The 22,767-nt window shown below is 41.8% G+C and overlaps 4 protein-coding genes across 4 annotated transcripts in view; 3 read left to right on the top strand and 1 right to left on the bottom strand.

The window, feature by feature from the left end:
• Window positions 1–209: 209 nt before the first annotated feature.
• slc2a11b (solute carrier family 2 member 11b) lies at window positions 210–6,629 on the top strand. The gene is made up of 12 exons (XM_030791545.1): window positions 210–290; window positions 704–802; window positions 1,874–2,034; window positions 2,557–2,681; window positions 3,159–3,288; window positions 3,552–3,700; window positions 4,286–4,473; window positions 4,775–4,885; window positions 5,227–5,328; window positions 5,777–5,852; window positions 6,101–6,228; window positions 6,426–6,629. The coding sequence occupies exons 1-12, from the start codon at window positions 210–212 to the stop codon at window positions 6,627–6,629; spliced, it is 1,554 nt and encodes a 517-aa protein (XP_030647405.1).
• A 717-nt stretch (window positions 6,630–7,346) lies between these two features.
• gstt2 (glutathione S-transferase theta 2) lies at window positions 7,347–10,872 on the top strand. The gene is made up of 5 exons (XM_030791376.1): window positions 7,347–7,477; window positions 8,125–8,212; window positions 8,399–8,549; window positions 9,685–9,861; window positions 10,390–10,872. Exons 1-5 carry the CDS (start codon window positions 7,354–7,356, stop codon window positions 10,534–10,536), a joined length of 687 nt encoding a protein of 228 aa, XP_030647236.1. The 5' UTR covers window positions 7,347–7,353; the 3' UTR covers window positions 10,537–10,872.
• Window positions 10,873–11,069: 197 nt separating this feature from the next.
• chek2 (checkpoint kinase 2) lies at window positions 11,070–18,357 on the bottom strand. The gene is made up of 14 exons (XM_030791744.1): window positions 18,081–18,357; window positions 17,644–17,768; window positions 17,333–17,465; window positions 16,886–16,976; window positions 16,647–16,743; window positions 16,452–16,505; window positions 15,069–15,133; window positions 13,914–14,013; window positions 13,545–13,631; window positions 12,540–12,703; window positions 12,279–12,391; window positions 11,621–11,706; window positions 11,432–11,485; window positions 11,070–11,126 (listed from the first exon to the last, which is right to left on the bottom strand). Exons 1-14 carry the CDS (start codon window positions 18,355–18,357, stop codon window positions 11,070–11,072), a joined length of 1,503 nt encoding a protein of 500 aa, XP_030647604.1.
• Window positions 18,358–19,461: 1,104 nt separating this feature from the next.
• Window positions 19,462–22,767, top strand: part of hscb (HscB mitochondrial iron-sulfur cluster cochaperone) — a 5,775-nt gene continuing 2,469 nt past the window's right edge. Inside the window, exons 1-4 of the mRNA XM_030791868.1 lie at window positions 19,462–19,864; window positions 20,548–20,644; window positions 21,900–21,989; window positions 22,392–22,536. Coding sequence (XP_030647728.1) covers window positions 19,497–19,864; window positions 20,548–20,644; window positions 21,900–21,989; window positions 22,392–22,536 — 700 coding nt within the window. The 5' untranslated portion in view covers window positions 19,462–19,496. The remainder of the gene's footprint in view (window positions 19,865–20,547; window positions 20,645–21,899; window positions 21,990–22,391; window positions 22,537–22,767) is intronic.

The following is a 22,767-nucleotide window of genomic DNA, read 5'->3' as shown; positions in this document are numbered from 1 at the left end:
GTGTTGAGTTGTATATGTGGCGCGTATCCTATCCTTCCTTTCAAAAGCTCTTATTCTTAGGGGGATGAGTGCATTTCATAACAGCTTGACTTCGACAGTGCTGCTTCACCCAGACCTCATATTAGTCTTATATTAGGACTAGCTGTTGTGATTTCATAAATAAGAGAGAGAGAGAGGGAAAAAAAATATATTGCAAAGCAGTGCTCAAAATGGGCAAAGAAAATGGGGATCTCACAGAATATCAGCCCTTGCTTAAAGATGTCAGAGAACCAGAGGTGCGGCAAATAAAGGTAGGATAATAATAATAATAATAATAATAATAATAATAATAATAATAATAATAATAATGCAAGGAGGAGGAAGTGCATTCAACTTTAGTAGTTTATGCTGTTGTTTGTTAATAAGCAAATTATGGTAAACACAGGCAGTCAGCCAGCTTTTGAAGTGAATTATTTTGACCTGAGTCATTGGACCAAAACTCGCATTCCGAGCCTTTTGCCAAACAGAAACAATGACAAGAGCAAAGCGGCGCTGGCAGCGTGAGCGTCGTTTGTCTTCTGATTATGTGTCACCGCATACTTACTTACCTTCTCCATTGTGCCAGCACGAATTTGCATGATCGGTTATTCAGGAGTGGTACTAATGGAGAGAGCATCGCCTCCGGTGCCTAATTGACAATTGTTCTGTCTTTCACTGGCTGCAGATTCCAAGCAAGTCTCTGCTCTTCGCGGTCTGGGCTGCGTGTATTGGAGGAACTTTCCAGTATGGTTATAACATCTCCATCATCAATGCTCCAACCAAGGTATGGAATATACGTATATTCATTTTCTAATATTCTTGTAACAAGCTGTAGCAGTAATTTTGGTACTTTTGCACAATTGAGCAATGTGAACGAATAGGTAAAGTTCAGAGAGGTCACGGGTGCTCAGACACATGCTCATTTTTCGTGATCACATTTTGTTTCTGCATTGTCACACAGTCACGTGTCACCAAACCTCAGATGAACTGTTCAGACATTTCGAGCGGCGGTAAAAGTCACAGTTATATTTGCGAGGCGGTCACATGACACTCTCGAGCGTAATCTCTCATTCATATCGGCTCCTCTGTCACACAAGAGACGTGTGACCAGAAATTAGGCACGCAGAGAAGAGAAAGTTAGGCTAAATAAACCCACAAGAGCTCACGTACGAATAGGAGCGTAAGGGTGGAATGATCACTCTAAGGTGCCATTTGCTGTCAGACAATTCTAATTTTTTTTTTTACCACTTTAAGAAATATCAGAGTTTTGTATCATGAAATGGGTAAAGTAACATTGTTAAGTGTGAAGCGAAGAGCACAGAAATCCCCAAAGGAATTTCCAGACAGTGGCTAGACTGACAAAAATCCTTACGATCAGCGGCTAAGAAGGCTGAAAAAAATCTCCTACCGCTGTGAGCAAGACCATGAAATCTTTGGATGGGGAAAAGTAAAATGCTTTGATAATGTATCCCTAAACTTCTGTGGTTTAGTTGTTTAATTTAAGTTTAATTGTTTGCACACAGGAGACTGTAAACGGTAGAAAAAGCACCGAAATGAGTTTTGCATTCAGACGACGTACAAAGTGCTTTCGGGCAGTAAAAAGATATTGATTTTGTTTTCTTTTGATTTCAATGAACTTTGACGCAATTAAGTTTTCGTAGGCAGAACACTACACTCTCTTACAGAGAAGCCCCCCCCCACTTCTGCCCACCTCTGCATCTAATTCTTCATTTTTCTGGGACACTTTCTTGCAGTTCAACTGCTGCTTGCTCTTGACGGTGTTTATCATAAACTGCCAGCCATCACAAACATGAGTATTTCTTAACACGGCTGTTGTCGTTTTTTTTTTTCCCAGGCAGTGCAGAATTTTATCAACAAGACTTGGATGGAACGGTATGACTCTGAGATATCTGGCCAGTTTCTCACATTTCTGTGGTCTGCCATAGTGTCCATTTTCACCATCGGTGGGCTCGTCGGGGCCTCTATCGGTGGGACGCTGGCCATCCGATTCGGAAGGTATGAGCGTTATCCAGAGAGTTAAGGAAATCACACGTACAGTAAACGAACACCTTGTTGCATTCCTGTTGCATGAGAACTGAAATCAGCACCAACTGTCCTAATAACAAAATAAACCTAATTATACATTTTTGTGTGTTCTCACTGAAATTATGTTTTGTCAAGATATGTTATATTATAGGGTGATCTCTTGGAAAATTATTATTATTGTTATTATTATTGTATATTATTGTACAGCAGCAACAACAACAACAATAATAACACCGAATAAAATGAGTGTCTTTACATCAGTAATGTATAAATAACAATATGCAAGTTTAGTAACAATTATATGTTATTACTGACCTGTAAATAAAAATAGACAACAATACAAAGGCCTAAAGGTACAAATGAAGTTTAAAATGATAAATGAATTGTATGGACAGCTACCATCTGTGCAGAAAATACTCTGTAATTCTAAAATATGAATGCTCACAAATCTATACTAACACAAACTTCACAAAAATGTCTTTTTTTTTTCAGGAAAGGGACATTGTTACTAAACAACATATTTGCCTTGCTGGCTGCGTTCTTCATGGGTCTGAGCTATCCTACAAGCACCTTTGAACTGCTAATCATCGGACGCTTTCTAACCGGGTTAAACGCAGGTAAATCGTATGTCACGTCTGCTGCTTGCGTGACTTTTCAGTCAATGACCATGAAATGTAGTTACGGAGAAGAGTTACGGCATCAGTGTCTTGTGAATAAGGGGTCGAATGAAAAACCCATCGGATCACAACAACCCTAAACACAGCCAATCTAATTCATCTAATTTATGTCCAGTTCAAAAACCATGTCATTAAATCAAAGGCACTGAGCGAAACACAGAGTGTGTATTTGTGCGTTTATATGAGACAGGCAGAGAGTATGTGTGTGCACGTGTGTAGTTTATGAGTCTTGTGTGTGTGTGTCTGAGAGAGAGAGAGAGAGAGAGAGGGATAAGGCAGATATTGTATGTGTGTGTGTGTATGCTTGCATGTGTGTGGTGTTTGAGTGTTGTCTGTGTGTGCATGGTGTGTGTGTGAGAGAGAGTGACTCTACATAAGGATAGAACTGTCTGATTAGACATTCTGTTTGATTGACAGGCATTGGCATATGTGTCCAACCTCTGTACTTGGGTGAGATCGCTCCCAGAGCTCTCCGTGGTGCTATGGCAATGGGCACGTCAATTTTCATCACAGGAGGAATCCTAACTGGCCAAGTGATTGGACTCAAGTGAGTTTAGACTATGGAAAAGATGTTTGGAGCTATTCAGTGCATCGCCATTCGTTCATTCATAACCCATTCTGTTTACCTTCTGTTGTTTTCTGAAAACACAAAGAAAGAGATGTTCAATGAACTGTGTTTTGAATCACTGGCAAAGTTCTGAACCTCTGTAAGACTTGATTCTTGTAATAGTGCTACTAGACATTGCGGTGCTATATTGTACTAACAGGTGACAATGTGTGTGTATGTGTGTGTGTGTGTGTGTGAGTCAGCGAGTTGTTGGGGAAAGAGGAATACTGGCCTATCCTGTTATCCACGACTTGTATCCCAGCGCTGCTCCAGCTTGTCATTCTTCCATGGTTCCCGGAGAGCCCGCGCTACCTGCTGATCGACCGTGGGGACGACCTCGCATGCAAAAGGGGTATGGGTTGGTATGTCCCTAACAAATGGGGGAAAAAAAAATATATATATATATACACACACACACACACACACACACACATACACACACATACATATATACATATATACATACATACATATATACGTATATACATACACACATATATACATATATACATGCTTAATACTTGGGGCTGAATGTGGCCTAATGAGGAGAAAGAGACTTTTTAAAATAGAATAAAAAACTAAACTAACGCTTCACTTGAGCCTGCACAGCCGTACTCTCTCTCTCTCTCTGTCTCTGTCTCTCTCTCTCTCTCTCTCTCTCGCTCTCTCTCTCTCTCTCTCTCTCGCTCTCTCTCTCTCTCTCTGTCTCTCTCTCTCTCTCGCTCTCTCTCTCTCTCTCTCTCTCGCTCTCTCTCTCTCTCTCTCTCTCTCTCTCTCTGTCTCTCTCTCTCTCTCTCTCTCTCGGTGTGTGTGTGTGTGTGTGTGTTTTCAATGGCTTAAAAAAAAAAAAACGTAACGAAGCGGAATAAAAGATGCCTGGTGGATGATCTCGTGAGTAAAGGAATGTTCGTCTGCTTGTCTCGTGTTGATCCGGTAGCTCTAACACAGCTTCACGGAGCGGATAACTACCATGGAGAGAGAGAAGACATGGAGAGGGAAAGGGTCAGCGCAGCGGGAATCAAACCCAAAAAACCCTGGGAGCTATTCACGGACCGTAGCCTGCGCTGGCAGCTCCTGACAGTGATCCTGCTAAACAGCGCACAGCAGCTCAACGGCATCAACGCAGTATGTGTCAGCCTCCATGAAGTTCAGTTATTTCAAATTAAATCACGTGTTTTTTTTTGCCATGTTCAAATGATGGACAAATAATGAATGTAACACACGACAAACAAACAAACAATTTGCAGCATACGACTGACCACCCTTGAAGCAACATCTAAAAGATCTAGGGCTACTCCATTTCACAGAGAACATGGGGATGCGTAGCCTGTCAGTCAAAAGAGCCCATCAGTCAAGGCAAACTGTTCTTTCATGCTGCGAATTAAGACTCGCTTGTACCCGACTGACTCGTCTCATCTTTTGTCAGATTTACTTTTATGCAGATTACGTGTTTTCTCAATCTGGTATTCCGCCGGACAAGATTCCGTACGCGACGGTGGGAACTGGAGCGTGCGAATGTTTAACGGCCCTAACCTGTGTAAGTCTTCCAGAAACGTCTTCATTTAACACACTTTACTCAAAAGATGAAACTCAAATAGTTCAAATAGTTACCTTTTTCCCCTCATACGGTAGTTGTGCTCATCACGCTTTGAGGGGCATGTGTTCGGAGCCGTTTTAATCTTTCCCGCTGCTCATGCAGCGCAGTGGACGTACGGCATTGATGTCGACGAGATCAAAGATTTTTAGTAAGGATTAGAGAAAATAGAGAAGACACTGTATCTGAAGGTCTTGGCATAGCCACAAAGTGCCCCGACGATATTTCGCATCTCCTTAGTTGTTCTTTGAGGAACGTCATGTGAGAGAAACCTTTTCTTTCAGGGTCTGCTGATTGAATCGCTTGGACGACGAGTCCTCATCATCGGAGGATACACTTTGATGGCGCTGTGGTGTATTTGCTTCACAGTGACTCTCACCTTTCAAGTAAAAGAGATTTTCCTGTGTCCTTTTTAAATTTCATTGGTCTGGAAAAATGTAGCCCGGTAGGGTTATAAAAATACTGTAGGCATAGTTATTTGTCAAGATTATATATAGAGACTAGAATCAAACATGGATTGAAAAATCCGACTTGTTACTGGTCTCTACGATCTGGATCAGTACATAGAAAATATGGACTTTTTAAATCATTGTGACAAATGTTTAAGAATGAGATACACAACTGAGGCCCTTGAATAAACAAGTACGGCACTGTTAGATTTTGCTTCTAACAACCTTAACATTTCTCCGATTGGCTATGGGATGTACAAATCTGCTTCAGTAGTAGAAATAACCTCTAGTTATATGGCTGGGTCCCAAAGCAGCAGGACTCCAGATGTGTAGGGCCCCTCCTTTAAGTAGTATTTTAAGAGTCTACCATCTTTTCTGATTGCAGGAATCCAACCCATGGGTACCTTACCTCAGCATGATGTGTGTTTTTGCTTTCATTCTGAGCTTCGGCTTGGGACCAGGTGATCAAACCACTCAGCCACCCACCTAAATATCTATAAAACCGACTAGTGTGATTATTTTAGCACCCATTTCATTCCTGGCTTCTAATGAAACAAACCATTCCATTAACGCATCACTAAGTGCATCATTTTTGTACTGACACCAAAAAATTCCATTCTAAACTCCTAAGGTTCCGCTCTAAAAATTTCTCAGCTGGAGTGGTCTTGCTGCTGTAGTGAGTAACTTAGGTTTTTTTGTTTCTTTACAGGCGGCGTGACCAATATTCTCACCACGGAACTGTTCACGCAGACAGCCCGGCCTGCGGCTTACATGACTGGCGGCTCCGTGAACTGGCTCAGTTTCTTCCTCATAGGGATGATTTTCCCATTTATCGTGGTAGGTGTCTTTTTTTTTTTGTTGTTAGGTTAAAAACCTTCGAGTTTAGTTTCAGCATTTTAAAATGTGAAATAAAAGAAGGAGAGCTTAGAGAGAGAGAAGTCTGAATGATACCTGCACACCTCCCCCGGTGTGTAGCACTGTTTGTATTCACATAATATGTGTAAGTGTCTTTTCTCTTTTTTTTGTCTCCCCAGAACGGCCTACAGCAATACTGTTTCCTTGTGTTCTTGGTCATTTGCTGCCTGGTGGCAACGTATATCTTCCTGGTTGTGCCGGAAACCAAAAACAAAACCTTTCTTGAAATCCAAACAGAATTCAATTTGAGAGACAGGAGAAAACTTGCTACAGCTAATAGTACAGATGGTCCTAGAGCCACACTGCTATCACCGCCTCTGTGAAACACTGACCACCCCATGAACTTCCAGAGGGATCAGTAATGTTCACATATTTATATATATATATATATATCTCAGGCCAAACTGATGATGGTCAGTTTACAGTGGCATAATCACAATTAGTTTTGCAGTATCATTCTGCTCCCTTTGATTTGCTTTGCTGCTTGTAAGCCAGTTTTTTTGTTGAAATACACAGCTAGCTGATGGTTCACTGATGCATCAAAACGGAGATTAGAAAACAGTCATTTAAGTGTCTTTTGTAAGGCTTTGGAAAGGAGAACTGTAGGGTAAAAAATTCTGTTGAGTGCTAAATACAACAAAAACAATGTACTGTACATGTTCTATGCACTGGTATTTTTTTACTTTACAGTTTGTATTAAGTACTCAGGATAGTATAATTGTTAAAAGACCAAGGCTAACGAGAACTAAACATTCATTTTTAACTCAGCTTTGGTCAAAAGGTATTGTAACTGGAACTCTTTGTATCAGTAAACATTTTGTTTAAAAATAACAATAAAGCCTTTTCTCTCTCCCAAAACGGATATAATTTATTCAAAGGCTTTTAATGGTATGTACATGATAACTCTAACGGTCTCGTCAAGACTTTTACGTCGTAAACGTAAAGCAGCAGCACCGCTTTTTGTAAATTACGTAAGTGACGCAACCTTTTACGCATCATGTGCATGTTGATGTCCACTCCTACATATTGACGCTCTGTTTGCTCACTATGGCTGGCAAGAGGGCACTGAAAGTGTACCTGGATCTATTATCGCAGCCCTGTAGAGCTGTGTACATATTTCTGAAATGCAACAAAATACCTCACACGGTGGAGTTAGTAGCTCTACGGAAAGGTGAGAGCTGTGCAGCTTGTCGTTCTGATCGTTACTGATATATTAGCGTTTGTTTACAAGGTGAATACGTGTGATGTCGAAGTTCAATTTCTCTGCAGGTTCTAATGTGACTTACGACCAACTTAGTCTATGTTTTAACTAGTTACATATCATACTATGTGCACCGATATTTTACTGACATTTTAAGTTATATTGCGAACTGAACCGACAAAAACTTAATATCGAGTTGCTGCGTTGAACTTTCCCCCACTGTACTTCTGCCCAGTTCTGCGTACAGAATTCGCCCTCGAATTGTCCAAAGGTAGCCAACAGGCTGTAGCCTACAAAGATGGGCTTTTTCTAATAGAGCGAGATTTATTATTATTTAAAAGATAAAGAAGAGATGGGAAAAATGCTAATCCAAAAACAAACCCCGTAAAAGTGCGGTTTTGTTGGCTAAAATGATCAAGTTGTTGTATGGACAAATGATATCCCAGTAGAAAAAAGTGGCTGAAGTTGGTCTGGCTGGCGACCAACGAGAATTACGGTCTTATACAACAGTATATTAGCTCCTTTAACAGCACAGACGTGCTTGAACAGGTGGCTCGGAACTCCGATGCGCTTTTTATTTGGCACAGTAATATTTTACATATTTTATATAATACCAGGGGAGCACAGGACGCCACAGTTCACCAAGCTAAACCCCATGCAGAAAGTCCCCGTTATGGACGACAACGACTTTGTCTTGACTGAAAGGTAACGAGACTGATATGGAAATGATCTGCCACAATGCACACCACAGTCATACTGCACTGGTTATAACCAGTATACTGGTTTGTTCCAGTGCCATTTTGAATTAACTATAAAATCAGAAAACAAATTTCAATTCACTTCACCTATGGAAAACCTTTAGTATTCACAAGAAGCGTTTCTGTGTTATAGTGACGCCATTCTAAAGTATCTAGCGACAAATTACAACGTCCCAGAATATTGGTACCCCCGTCAGCCTGAGCGGAGAGCCAGAGTGGATGAATATACAGCTTGGCACCACACCAACACCCGACCACATGCAGCTAAAGTCTTCATCTTTGAGGTAGTGGGCGTTGCTCGGTGTTTGTGCATTAATTATATAGAAAATCGTCATGACTATTAATTGAAAACCTCTGATATCTATTGAATATATGTGTCCATTTAATAAAAAAAATTACCTCACTCTAAAGGCAAGTAACAATGGCTTTGTACCATAATTTTGATATATAAACAGAATACATTGTAAAAGCAACACTCTTGAATGTCACTGTGATTTTGGATCTTTGATAATGGTAGAAAAAAGATGAGTACAGAAAAAAAATCCCTCCTCAAGTTTCATTACAGTCTCAGCAGTTCAGTGGGCGAGTTTGCTTCCTCCATTGCTACCCAGGGGAAAACACCAGTGTAGTGAAAATAAATCTGTGTTTCATGCATTCCTTTTGTTGTAGGCTTGTGAGATGATAGTGAGAAATGCAACAGTGGTGAAGCTGAGACCTTTAGAACAGAGCTGTCTTAAGCAGGCTAACTGGTCTCAACAACTGTTCTTCTTTAAAAAAGTTTAAGATTAAATCTCTTTGATCACACACAATGTGAGCAGTGATTCTGACCTCTGCATTTAACCTTACACAACTTGACAGATCAGTGTGTGACGCCTTAAAATTGTGCGCACACACACACACACACACACACACACACACACTAGGTGTGGGACCAGTGGGCAGCAGTTGGCGGGTGAAGTGCCTTGCTCAAGGGCACTTCAGCTGTGGATGTTTTCCTGCCAGTCCTGGGAATTGAACCGGCAATCTTTCCAGTCACAAGCCTGCTTCTCTAACCTATGGGCCACAGGCCCATAGTTTCATAAACACGTTATCAAGCTTGACAGATCGGTGTGGCACCTTAAAATTGTACAGTGTGCTTCAAAGGCACTTGCGGCGCTGAAAAAGAGGAGGAAAGAGGAGGCTGTACAAAAAAATACCCCAAAAAACAACAACAAAAAAAACCCCCCATCCCTCAAAACAGGTCACCAGCCAAGCTCATTTTCAGCTGAGAAACATGGTGCCTGCTTTATGCTGTGATTTTGAAAGGGACAGCCGTTTTTGTTTCCAGTAGTTTCCGCAGAAGACTTCTGTTGTATTGTTATTCATTTTCTGTGAATTGCTAGAGGCTTCTTCTGTTTTTTTTTTTTTTTTTTTGCACAGGTGTTAATGCCACAAATGACTGGACAGCCAACCGACCCAGCGAAGCTGAAGAAAGCACTGGCGGAGCTGGAGGAGACGCTGGAGAAACTGGAGACCATGTTCCTCAAGAGACAGCCGTTCCTTTGTGGCGATGACGTTACGTTGGCAGACTTGCTGGCCATCTGTGAGCTGATGCAGGTACCGGGGGAGGGGGGCATTCAGAGACCTGGAGTGCACTGGCAAGCCAGCGGTCACAGTTGCCTTTGATGAGATCAAAGGGTTGGAAACCCTTTCCTCTGAGAGAGCTGAGGCAATGAACAGCCTTTTTCAAGGGCTCTTTAGTCCCCTGAAGTGTAGGTGTGTTTGCGTAAGTCTGAATCAAAACAAAACAGCAAAACAACCGGAAAAAAAAAATCCTGACTACTCTCCCACTCTCTAGCACAAGCTTTGTAAAGTGGGCTCTTAGTGTATACAAACTGGTGATACACTATAATATCGGAACAGTATTGGTATCAGACTGATAATTACTTGAAAGCATGTTACTGGCACGTGACCTTTATTTGGGAAAATATTGATTATTGGTATCGGCTCAGAATTCCCGTATTGGTGATTCACTGAAACAAACTATGGTGTAACTCTGTATTTTAAGGCACAGTCTGGATCGAAATGATGGCGAAGAGCGTGTATTTCCGTTTGTTTCATGTCGTTTTTTTGTGTGTGTTTTAGCCTTTGGCCAGTGGCAGAGATGTCCTGAGAGATCGCCCTAAGCTTGTTAGCTGGAGGAGCAGAGTACAGTCAGCACTGAGGGATCCGTTTGACGACGCTCACGCGATTGTTTACCGTCTACGAGACAAGTTCGCAGCCAAACTATGAATGTCTGTGTCTTAGGGATTAAATCTGATATTCTGGGTCATGTCAGAAAACGAATGTATTTATACTCTGGTCATGTTTCATCCAGACCCAAAAGTTTCTGAATATTAATGATGATTTGTTGATTGTATAGTAAGCAGGAGCTTTGATAAGGCACTCAAATCGTCGAATGGTTCACGATGCAATGGATCACTTAGTTTTTACAATGTATTCTACAGTGTATGCCTATACTGTTCATAATTCATCTTCATCAGTCATAATTCATTCATCAGTCATAATTCATCTTCTTTATTTTCAGCATACTGATATCTTGAAATAAAGGGAAGTCTTTCAAACGAATTGAGAAAAACGTAGATTGTTTATTCAAAAAGAGATGTGTACAAAAGATATTTTCAAATGTGAAGATCACAGTAGGGGTATACATCAGTAGGAAACCTCTGGTTACTTTAACCTAAAACAAAGAAACACAATATTGAGTCAGTTTGCAAAGAAAATGACTACAGACTCATGTTGGTTGGTTAGAAGAAGGGACTTGGTCACCTCTTGGATGCGCCAGGCTCCAACTCATCTTCCTCCGGTTTCCGTTTACGACCCTTAAACATCAGAATACACAAAGCTGGCTGACTTTAACCTACTGGTACAGTACATCTAAAGCCATCCATACCAGTCTCCCCCAAGCTTTGGAAATAATCTTTGTTGTAAAAAGATTGGTGGTAATAATGCTTTGAGAATAAGGATGTCCATAGAGGATTTGTATGTTAAATACACAAATGGCTGCAATATTATATTTTTATAGCTCAGAAAATTGTTGTGATAATATTGTCTTTTCCTAGAATAAAAAAGTATGATTATTTATTTGTTTGTTTGTTTTTTAACCCCCCCCCCCCTCCCAACATACCTTTGAAGCACCTGGGTACATGATCCGGAATGCCTTCTCCCTCATTTCGCTATCCTGTTGTGAAAAGCAAAACTTTCCATTAGCTTTCCATTAGTTTCCACTGAATGTTTTGCACGGTGCTTGTTCTGTCAGAGTCAGTGGTTCTGAAAGTTCATTTTTCGACAAGTTTTGAGTGTTGGAAATGCTTACTTGGAGCCACGGGTGCTCCAAGGCCTCCTTGACACTGAGACGCTTCAGTGGGTTCACTACCAACAGCTTTTTCACAAGGTCTTTGGCTAAAAAGAGATGCACATCAGGTTAATTAAGACCCATGAGTATCGGCTCGGTCGAATCAAGATTGTGACTGATCATCTATAATTTCTCCTCCTACTAGCCATGGATAAGCCAGTTTTCCTCTTTGGTGGGGTGGGGTGGGGTCACACTCCTGTAGGACACTACTCCAGTCTTAATCTGACATTCAAGAGCTCCTTAAGACCTTGAATTGGATTTAATTTGTATAGCACTCTTTTACAAAAGACAGTCTCTCATCGCCGCAGCTTAACAAAACACTCGACTTAGGACCCCACACAGCGAGCAAGGCAACGCTAACAGCAAGGAGGAAAAACAGCCTTTGGCTATAAAGGGAAGAACCGTGGAGAACTTGGGGAACTTTAAGAGGTTTCTGAAGGGGAACCCACTCCTGTTTGGCTGGAAAAGGGTTGTTTAATTAGTACTTTGACCTCGATTAGCTGAAGTTGTTGAAGTGTTTGGAGCAAAAGCCTGAGTACAGGTCTCCCATGAAGATAACTACCAAATGCTTCAGCAAAGAGACACATCAGAAGATCTCTTCACGGACGGGAGACTTTACCGTCTTCGGATATGTTCTTCCAGTAGGAGGGAATAAATCGGTAGACGCCCTCGAGGATCTGTTCCTGAACGGACTTGTTTTGGCCTGGGGAGAAAGGAGGGTATCCTCCCAAACTTTGTGAGACAAATAACAGAAGACAAGACCACCTCCATATTACTAAACAATACGTTCACTAGCTTGTATTCAAAGAAATATGATAGCACTTAATTTAATGTATTTTTTTTTTTTTTAAACGCAGGTGTGTCACACAGGCCCACCTACCATGTGAATAAAAGTACTCCCAGACTCCAGCAGTCCACTGCACTAGTGTACCCCACCGTGGAGACGCTGGTGAAGACCTCAGGGGCCAGATAGGTGGGGGTTCCACATAGGGTTTTCATCAAAGACGTCTCCTCAAGGATCTTGGACTGACCAAAGTCAGTGAGCTGTCAAATTGAGAGGTTATAAGAGGACAGAGTAAGATGACAAATTGTCTCCTGTTAAACTCCATAACAAACACACACACACACACACACACAGTATATAAAAACACAGTGAGCCTTAAATGTATTTGGACAGCAACACATTTTTTTTGTTGTTTTTGCTTCAGTCTTACAAACGTTTTGTCAATATCTTTGACAACTGACATATTGATTCGGATTCTTCTGTCTCATGACGGCCAGTTTCACACGCACACAGACATTTCTTTGATCCTTATGTTGTCAAACAGCAACCTCCAACATCAGTCTCCAAAGCTGACTGGCAAGGTTAGAATCAGGGCTTCAGCTCTGTCATGCATGCGCGCGCGCACACACACACACACACACACACTTCGTAATAAGACGCAGCTGCGCAGTCATTTTCAGCGAGTATTTCAGGTGCCCTAAAACAGGGTGACCATGTACAGAACGTGCTGTAATTTCTAAACGACTCATCTAAAATGTATGAAAATATCTTCCAGTGAAAGGAGACAGTCAGCATTTCCCGTGCCTCCATCTCACTGCCTTACTTCAAACACAAACACACAGAGATGCAACACAGAGCCAAACCAACGACACACGTGTCTCTGTCCAGACACTTCACTTTAGATTCTCTGTGCGTGTGTTTATATATTACATTTAAACAGACAGACCTGGGATTTGGTGTATTACTAAATTCTCTCAAAGGAAACACGCTGGGGGGTGGGGGGGGGGGGGGGCATCGCTGCTGCTTTAATTCACTGGAATTTAACTTTAATGTTTCAAACCAAGTATGAGGAGCAGAAATGAAGGAAGAGTCCTGTTTTACCTTGATAAGGCATTCGTCCTCATCCGATTCCAGTAGCACATTCTCAGGTTTCAGATCCCTGTGGATTATGCCGTTGCTATGGAGATACTGTCCCGGAAACAAGTTACAAAGATAACGATTTACGTTTGGGTAACCGCAAATAAAGCGTATAACTTAATGGATGTTTTACGTTGTGTTTGTGGCTGTCAAATCCCAGAAGGTTTGTCCGTTTCTAGACAGTCCTCTTTTTGTTTGCCTCTCGCCGCCAAAAACGGACACAGATTGTAAGCAGATTCTTTAATCGCTAGACAGTGGGGGACATTTTATAAAACGCCTGGATTTGGAAGTGATGTGAAGAACATTTAAGGGAAGCCAGTGAATGCCACTCACCTCCACTGCTTTCAGCATCTGATAAAAGTACAGTTTGGCGATGGGTTCGGCGAGCTGTTTTTTGGCCTTGACCCGGTTAAAGAGCTCTCCCCCCTTCATACTTGTGGGGGAGAAAAAAAAACAAAAACAAAACAAAACAAGTGTCACGGTCATTAAGTTAAAGAGCAAAAAAAAAAAAAAAAAAAAATCCCAACAAAAAAAAAAACGCTCTTGTTGAAAATCTCCCCTTTTCATTCAAAACTCAGGCGTGGAGTGCACCGAGTTGTGCGCGTGAGCAAGAAAAAAAAAAAAACGAGGGCATGACTTGAATTCAAACGCGCTTTTTGTGTGTGTGTGCATGCGTGTGTGTGTGTGTGCGCACGTGTGTGGCCCATCAGGGGGTGAAGCTGGAACACGAGTGTCAGAAATGGAGGTTAAAAAAAAAAGAAAAGAGGGAAAAACAAACATTCCTCCATCGGTTCGCCATAACCTGCAGCACTCAGAGGTGTTTGCCAAAGGTGTAAGGTGTTTAGCACCTTTTTCCATGGCCTTCTCCCTGAACCAACTATTCTGCAGATAAACAAAGGAAAAAGAAAAGAAAAGAAAAGAAAAAAGTGACAACGGACGCTCTCAGCCAACGGGGAAGACACACTTGATTTTTTTTTTCTTTTTTTTTTTCCCCACTAACAGCTCAAGTCAAACTCCATGAAAAACATTCTTCACTGATATGTCTCAATTCATCCCCGGCTCTGCTGAGAACATATGGTGCTGCAGCCAAGCGCTGGGTTAGTCATCTTCAATTCATAATTAAGACCCAGACAGTCAGCCGATGTGACAAAGACATATTTTGGCAAAGCACACTCCCAGTAGTAGTTCAGGTTAAGCAGAGATGGACAGGAAAAACACTTCCTGTGTTATTTCCTCCCAAGCTCATTTGACCGGCTTCATAGCCTCTCTCCCAATTTACTTTTTACGACCCAGTGCAGTTGACAACCCCCCCCCCCCCCCCCCCCCCCCCCCCCGCATGCACACGCACATGCACGTGCACGTGCACACACACACAGCCTTTATTCTCCTTCGTGGAGAACATTATACTCTGATATCATATTATTGCAGGCTACGTGTGGATGCTTGAAATGAGGACAACAAGATGTTTGACTAACAGACTTTACTTACTATTCTAAGACAATGTAGTATGATTCATCCGTTTGGAAGAAATCCTCTGTTCTGATAAGGCACGGCTGCAAGACAGATTCATCAACGATTAGACAGGTCGACACACAAACACGTATAACTTATTTGCTAGTGTTGCTGAAGAGAAACCATAAATCAGGAAGTGTGAAATTGGTAGGAGGTGAATGTCAACACCTGCTGCTTTCTGGAAGTCTGAGGCAGCTAACAGAGCATTTTGACTAACTATGACTAACACCGGCTAAATGTGGCGACAGAGACGGATTTGATTCAGAAACCAACAGTCCACACCACACATTTCTAGCAATTTCACGCTTCCTGTTCAAGTCGCACACCAAGCCAGCTCTACAACCGAGGAAAAAAATAAAAGCTTTATATTAGAATGGCTTAGCATGGGGTTTTCAGGAGCTGTACCGCCACCCCCCCCCCAACCCAAAACACACACACACACACACTTTTTTTTTTCTTTTTTAAATGGGGTACAACCAGACCTGATTCAGCTCATTTAACTGCTCATCATGTCCTTAATGAACTCAATCGGTCTGTCACAGGTGTCGCTATGAAAGCACACCGACGATATTGAGGACCCAATAATCTGCAGGAATGAATCTGACACACAGGGGTTAATGGACTTGCCTTTTCTCACCGCGGTCTGCATGTGAGAAATCCCTTCGCATGGGCTTCAACGTGAGAATCTCTCTCCGTATACGAGCCCCTTGTTATTTCACTCACGCTTTCATCTCTCGGCTGACCTTTTGACCCCTGTCATCAGACCCTCGCCACTGGGTCTTGGATCTCTGTAAATTTTCCAAGGTCTGTCTGTTTACCTCTGACTGCTCCACCGGCTTCATTCGGCTGCTTGTTTTTGATTTGAGATCCTGGTGTTTTCTTACAATGCCTACAACGGAGCAGCACCAAGCTCTCTCAACGACATGTCCCTCCCTCCCTCTAAAAAAGGCTCTATACTTGACGGGGGTATATTAAAGGTTTTCTTTTGTGACCGCTGCACCTCAGGGGATTGGCGATGGGCCACACCAGGAGCTTAAAAGACGGGAAAAGTCAACGGCTGACGGCTCATCGGCGAGGATCCTCACAGCTGGTTCTATTCACCTGATGGAACCCTGCATCGTGCACCTGCACAGCAGCACCTGCTCTGGTCCAACTTCCTGAACACCCTAGACCGAGTGTGTGGTCTGTCACTCCATCTTCACGATAAAGTGCGCTTCCCTGGGTGAAAACGCCCGGGCTAGATCTCGGCCCCTTTCTCCTCCTGTGACACTCCCACTCAACAAGAATACACTTCCTCTAAGTCCCTTTGATTAATAGTGTCTCTTAAATAGACAAAACCGTAACTGTTATTGAACTTACGTGATCAATTTTTTTCAGAATCTCGATCTCCCTCTCGGCATTTCGCGCGGCAGTCTGAGACGGAAAGGTACCAGAATCATACAGTGTTTTTTTTTTTTTTTTCAAATTTGATTTAAACAGAATGATGTAGTAATCGGTTGTCATGGAGACAGCTGTATCCATGACTACTTGATGGAAAAAAAAAAAAATACTCACCCCAACAGATTTGAAGTCACTCTTATTAATGGTCTTTAGTGCCACTTTTTTACAGGTTTCCCGTTCAAAACCAAGTTTGACCTCTCCGCAAACTCCCCTGAAAATAATAAAAAAAAAAAAAAAAAAACCACTGCTATTTCAGTTAATGGTCCAGAGAGGATGAAAAGATTGTGGATTTGTAGAAAATTGTGGAACAGCACAATCTGAAAAGGAGGCCTTCGAGAGAGATACTGCCTTACGCGCCAATCTTTCGTGTAATCTGATATTTCTCTGTGAGCTCTCTGGGAAAACTCTCTTGTTCTTTTGCCATCAAATCGATGAACACGAAGACTGAAGAAAGAGAGAGAAGAAAAGTAAAGAGAGGGCAAAAAAAAAAAAAGCAATAAAAACCAGTATCCTAGAATTAGTGGTAAGATGCAAGTTATTTATTGCTCACTGAAAATATGGGCTCCCATAATGCTGTTTCAAGATCAGTTTTCTTTCTTACATGTAACTGTGCGCAATCAGATTACAACAGACACGAACCGATCCCTGATCAGTAACTTTGCTCAGAAAACGTCTGACGCACACAACCTTTTGGTCTAAGCTTGGCCTAAGATGAGATCTGTTATAGAGACACAAGTCAAGCGTTTCTGCACTTTTTCAGGGAACATGCAGACGCGACCACCGTCTCAGAATGACTCTACCTTTGTTGCGCGGATCAGCTAGGGCGACCTCGGCGTTGTTGGCGAGAGCCTGTATCTTTCCCTTCCCAATCTTATTTCCGTCCACCCATGTTCCATTTCCGCTGTTGTCTTCAATGTAAACAATGTTGTCTTCCTAAACCGCAACACGTTAGATGGTATTTGCTAACGTTATAAGCACCCACAAAATCAGCAACCTGACAAACCCCCCGGTGACATAACATGAATCTTGACCAATCACAATTTGCCTGTGTTGAACGTTTAATGAAACAGAGGGTCTTGTCACTGAGTCATTCATACGTCTCTGAACTTACTCTAAAAAGCCTGAAATGCTTTTTGCTGTAGGTGTGGAACCATCGTGACCTCTTCACAATACGGTCATCAAAACTATAGTGACACTTTGATTCCCGCCCGAACCAGTATTCATTTTCAAAGCAGTCTGGAAAAGAAAAACCACGCAGATGGTATGCATGTTATTGTGGGGCGCCAAAACAAAATCATATGACACGTACATCAATCAACGAAAACAAAACTGCAAAGCTAGCTCTTAAGCCAACAAACTCTGGAATGAGGGAAAAAAAGAGCTTTTGTGTGCCAACATACGCATCCCTGAAATACACAAACGCATCTCATTCAGCTAATCAGTGTCCAGAGTAGCGTCTAAGTATAAGACTCAGATGTCTCATTGAAACTGGAGACATATTCTGCAGCAGTGTAGCCAAACTGAAGATGACGAAACAGAAGTACTCACTAAGGGCTCGGAAACCCGGTTCCATGGGTAACAAGCGGCCCCACGGCTCCGGTTCCGGCTCAAGAGCCTCCTCTGGTATAGACGGCAGATCTCTTACAGGAATGGTATCTACAGAGCTGAGTGTTCCCGAACCAGAGGACGAGGATTGGCTCGTAGACGTATTGTGACTGGAAGACGAGCTGGACCCACCCTGAGATTGGATTTGAGGTTGGGACTGCGTTTGGGAAGTTTGGGACTGGCCGCTCGTGCCTGGCTCTGGCTCCGGCTCCTGGGACATGTCTTGTCTTGTCTTGTCGCTATTTGAAACTGTAGATGAAATACGCTACGTTTCAAAACAGAGAGTAATGTGTTTTTTTTACACAATAAGTAAACTCACTAGTTTACCTTCAAAGTACAATGGAGCTGATATCAATGACTAAACCCCCCAAAAAACTACATTTCAAATTTCAAAACAGTTCCATCAGGGTTTGTTGCATTTCCGTGTCACAGCATGTAATCACCTATCAGCATAGCGAATAGCTGTTATTAAAAGTTGGAGAAAATGTGAATGCCTAAACCGATTACCAAACACTCCAAATATGACAAATAGCACAGTTACGATTATAGTTGCATGTATGTATTTTTGATGAGCTAAATTAGCAGTTGTGCAGAGGACGAAACTACAAGGGCACTTCAGGGCACTTCAAGAAAGTGAAAGAGGCAGGAGAATTAAAGACTGATTTTTTGTCGTGCATTGCAGTGCTAAAACGATCAGCATCATATCACATACCTTATTTCTTCCGAGCTCGCTTTAAAATTAATATTATCGATGTAAACAATATTTATGGCACATGCCGAATTTGCCGGGATTTTTTTCTATTCGATCACGTCGCGGCATCCACCCTTTCCATAATAATTTTTCAGCCAATAAGAATCAGCGTGGTAATTGCAAGGGACGCTGGGAAATGTCGTTTAAATAGAAGAATGTTGATTAACCGTATGACATAAAGCTGAAAGCAGTAAAGGAACCGTTTCAGTCTTTCATTCTATAAATTTAACGTACTACAGCTGTAAAACGTATCAAATAATTTTTATTGTTTATTTATTTTTTGTAAATATCTAAGTCGAAAACGAGCTCCTCTGTTCAAAAGTTAAAAGTCCTTACTATATGCGAGTATGAGTGGCAATATTGAGCATCCCAAGCTTCATTTTGCAAAGTAAATGGACATTTAAAATTAGTAATAGACATTGCATTCATTCTTACAATATTAGAGAGTGTACCGAGAAGTTGTTTTAATCATGGAGAACGTCAGTTGAACAAACCTTTATTTTGATATCGGAGATCCACTCGTAACGGGAAGTACCCTTCAAAACAAACTTCCTCAGTGGGATATGCTTACATGTGTGACTGTTTTGGAATATGAGGATAATTTAACAATGCAAGCACTAAAGAGATTACGAGTTTTGTACTCTTGTCACGGACTCCATAATGCCCACAACTGTATGAAAGGGCAAAATCTGTATATGGTATCAAATTGTGGCGTGACGCTGTCAAAGTCGTTCACCTTCAGCAGCAAACACACTGGACGACATTTGGCTGTTTCTAATTTAGTAGATGGTGACAAAGTTGACCGGACACTTATTTCTTCATGGCTATGGTCAAGGAATTTATGCACCTCAGGCAAACATGACCATCATATCTGTTGGAGCTGCGGGTCGACGTCGGTCCATCTGTTCTTTTGTTCATCTTGCAAAGTTATACAACCACCCAGTGAAAAAGCATCCTATTTTGAGGTCATGAATTGGTGAGTTAGAGAACAGACTCGGGGGAGTACGGGTTTTAGCTCAGTGAAACAGTTTATATGTTCTTTTTAAACTCCACGGACCGATCAGATGAGAATGGAGTAATCTGGAGACGGGTTTCTAGTTCTCTGAGTGTTGGAAAGATTAATTTTGACGTAACCTTAATCCTGTTATCGCGTTATAAAAGCAGTATTACATTTCGCAATGGTATTTATGTTTTAGTTAACTGTTTACCACAGAATAAACCTTTCACATTGTTTGTGATGTCCTACTATGTCAATGAGTAGTGATACAGGTATTTTTTTCCACTCCCATATGGAAAAATCAACCGCTGTCAGTGCCAATTTAAAGAAACAGTTGATGAAACTACTTGTGAATTCAGCAGGGATCGTTCAGAATAATTCAGTAGTTTGTCAGTAGTTTGAACTGCGTTGAACGACGATGCTGTTACAAAGTTACAGTCCTTATTTTCCCAGCAAACAAACAGAAGGCTATAGGAACTATGCGCGCAACCCCTTAGACTGCAGTGTTGAAAACACAAGGTTAGCATTTCGCTTGTCATGTAACTATTGATACTGTTCGTGAGACTACCTCTTTTAGTAAGTGTGTGTGTATTTTCACTAAAAGATTGTGTTTTAACCCGTTTTTGCTATATGATGTAGTTTGATATGTTTCATCTCTACAGTGAGCAGAAATTTGCGTTGGACACCCAAAAGCTACAGAGGAGGTACCTGGAGCTCCAAAGGACGTTACATCCCGACAACTTCAGCCAGAAAACACCGGTACTGTGGTGAATGTGTACTAGGTAGAAATACACGGAGATATTTATACTGGGAAAATGCATCAAAGTAACTGCAGATAAACAGTCACTTGCAAAATGCATTTAACTTGCTGTAATGCGGTGTTAATGCGGTTTGTGTCATCCCTCCACTTACTAATGATTTACGATTGTCATCATCGATTGCGTTATGATTCAGGAACGGACATGATGAGCTTTAAGTAAGACTGAACTGGAAAATATTGGTCTTGAATGTCCTCTATATGCACCAGTGCCTCCCAGCTCTATGTACTGATTAGATTATTGATTGACGCCCCGAGCTTCCCTCTTAATTACAGCCGCCGTGTGCGGAAGGCAGGGCTCGCACATCATTTTTAAAAAGGGCTGCCGGGCGCTCGTACAGGACTGGAACTCTCCAGTAGGATCTTTCTCTCCTTTTTTTTTTTTTTGACAGGCAAAGCCCAGAAGCCATCACTGGCCTTTATTGATTCTCCTCGGATTTGACAGGCCTGACAGCTGCTGGCGTTCCGAGTCCACAAGCCACTTCCCACTCTCTCTCTCTCTCTCTCTCTCTTTTTCTTTTTTCGTTTTTTCTCCTCTCGTTCTTCCACCTGCCACATTCCTCACACCTACGTCCCACCTCAACGAATTGAAGTCCCATCACCCATTACGGAGTGAGAAGTGACAAATAAACGCAATTATAAACGTGGCCAAGTTTTTTTTTTTTGTCCGTCTGAGACGTCATCTCAATGACAGGCACATTCAAAAATAAATCGCCACTTCCGATTGGTGAGACAGTGTCTGAGAATAACTTGGTGCAGATGGAATTGTTGCAATGGTCCCTCGTTTTTTCCTCTCTCTCTCTCTCTCTCTCTCTCTCTCTCTCTCTCTCTCTCTCTCTCTCTCTCTCTCTCGAGAGAGAGAGAGAGAGAGAGAGAGAGAGTTCGGAGGATATTAGTCTTTTTTTTTTTTTTTTTTTTTTTAGACTGACCCTTTGACTCTTCAGTTGTTCATTTTAAATCACTGTGATTCTTGTTTAGCGATTTGAATGCACATAAATTGGTCGGTTCCGGAGAGCTGTACCCTGCGGCTTCCTAATTCTATTCATTTTTTTTCCCTCTCCCTTCCTGTTTACAAGATTGTATTTGTTGTTTTTAGCATTCAGCCACTTTTTGGACATAGGAAGTGTTTTCTCCAGATCTGCCAAAATTAATTCTCACAGAGCAACAGAGAAGATTTTCTTTTCCCTCCCTCTGCAGAGAGAACAGGAGTATTCAGAAAACCAATCAGCGTTGGTAAGCAGAGCCTACAGAACTCTCCTTAAGCCACTAAGTCGCGGACTTTACATGGTGAGCCTCCGCCTTGTCTCCTCAATCTCTCATCCATCTGATTTGTCTTCCTCTTCACATGTACTTATATCACTAATACCGTCAAGACTTTTCTCTTTTAATCTCTCCAAAACAGCTTTTCCAGTTCCCTTTCAATACATCTCTGGTGTTTTCATATTTTTTTTTTTATCCTTGAATGCTTGTTTTGACATAGGATTGAATCAAATGAAAAATAAAAATAAAGAATAAAAAACCCAGACACCGTGTTTTGTTTGCTTTTATAGCAGTCTCTGAGACCGGGGATGTAAAAGCAGACAAAGACCTTTAGCCTGTATTCATCGGTTTGATACGGCACAGAGGCGTGTTAGGGCGTCCAAGGGCAGGTCGGCTCTTTTTACAGTAACGTTTACGGTTTCTGTCCAGCTGGAGCTGAGAGGCCTGCGTCTGGAGGAAGGCACGGACGCCGGGGCTGACCCTGAGCTTCTCCTAGAGGTCATGGAGATCAACGAGAAACTGGCAGAGACGCGGAGCAGAGAGGAGGTCGATGCCATTGGCCAGTCCATGCGAGGTTTGTTTGGGCGTAGTCACTCACTGTCAAAAAAAACAAACAAACAAAAACAAAAAAACAAGCAAACAGCCTGAGGAGATTTGTACACTACAGGTCAAAAGTTTGGAGCCATCCCCAGATTTAAAAAACAAAAAAATACTCCAAAACTCAGGCTTGTATAATTTTTTTTTGTAGAAAAAATACTTGTAGACAGAAAAGGAATTTCAACATTTAATTTGCACTTATTGGTTG

The sequence above is a fragment of the Chanos chanos genome, chromosome 14, assembly GCF_902362185.1.
Source record: "Chanos chanos chromosome 14, fChaCha1.1, whole genome shotgun sequence".
NCBI lineage: Eukaryota > Metazoa > Chordata > Actinopteri > Gonorynchiformes > Chanidae > Chanos > Chanos chanos.
This window is presented reverse-complemented; position numbering and strand designations above follow the sequence as displayed.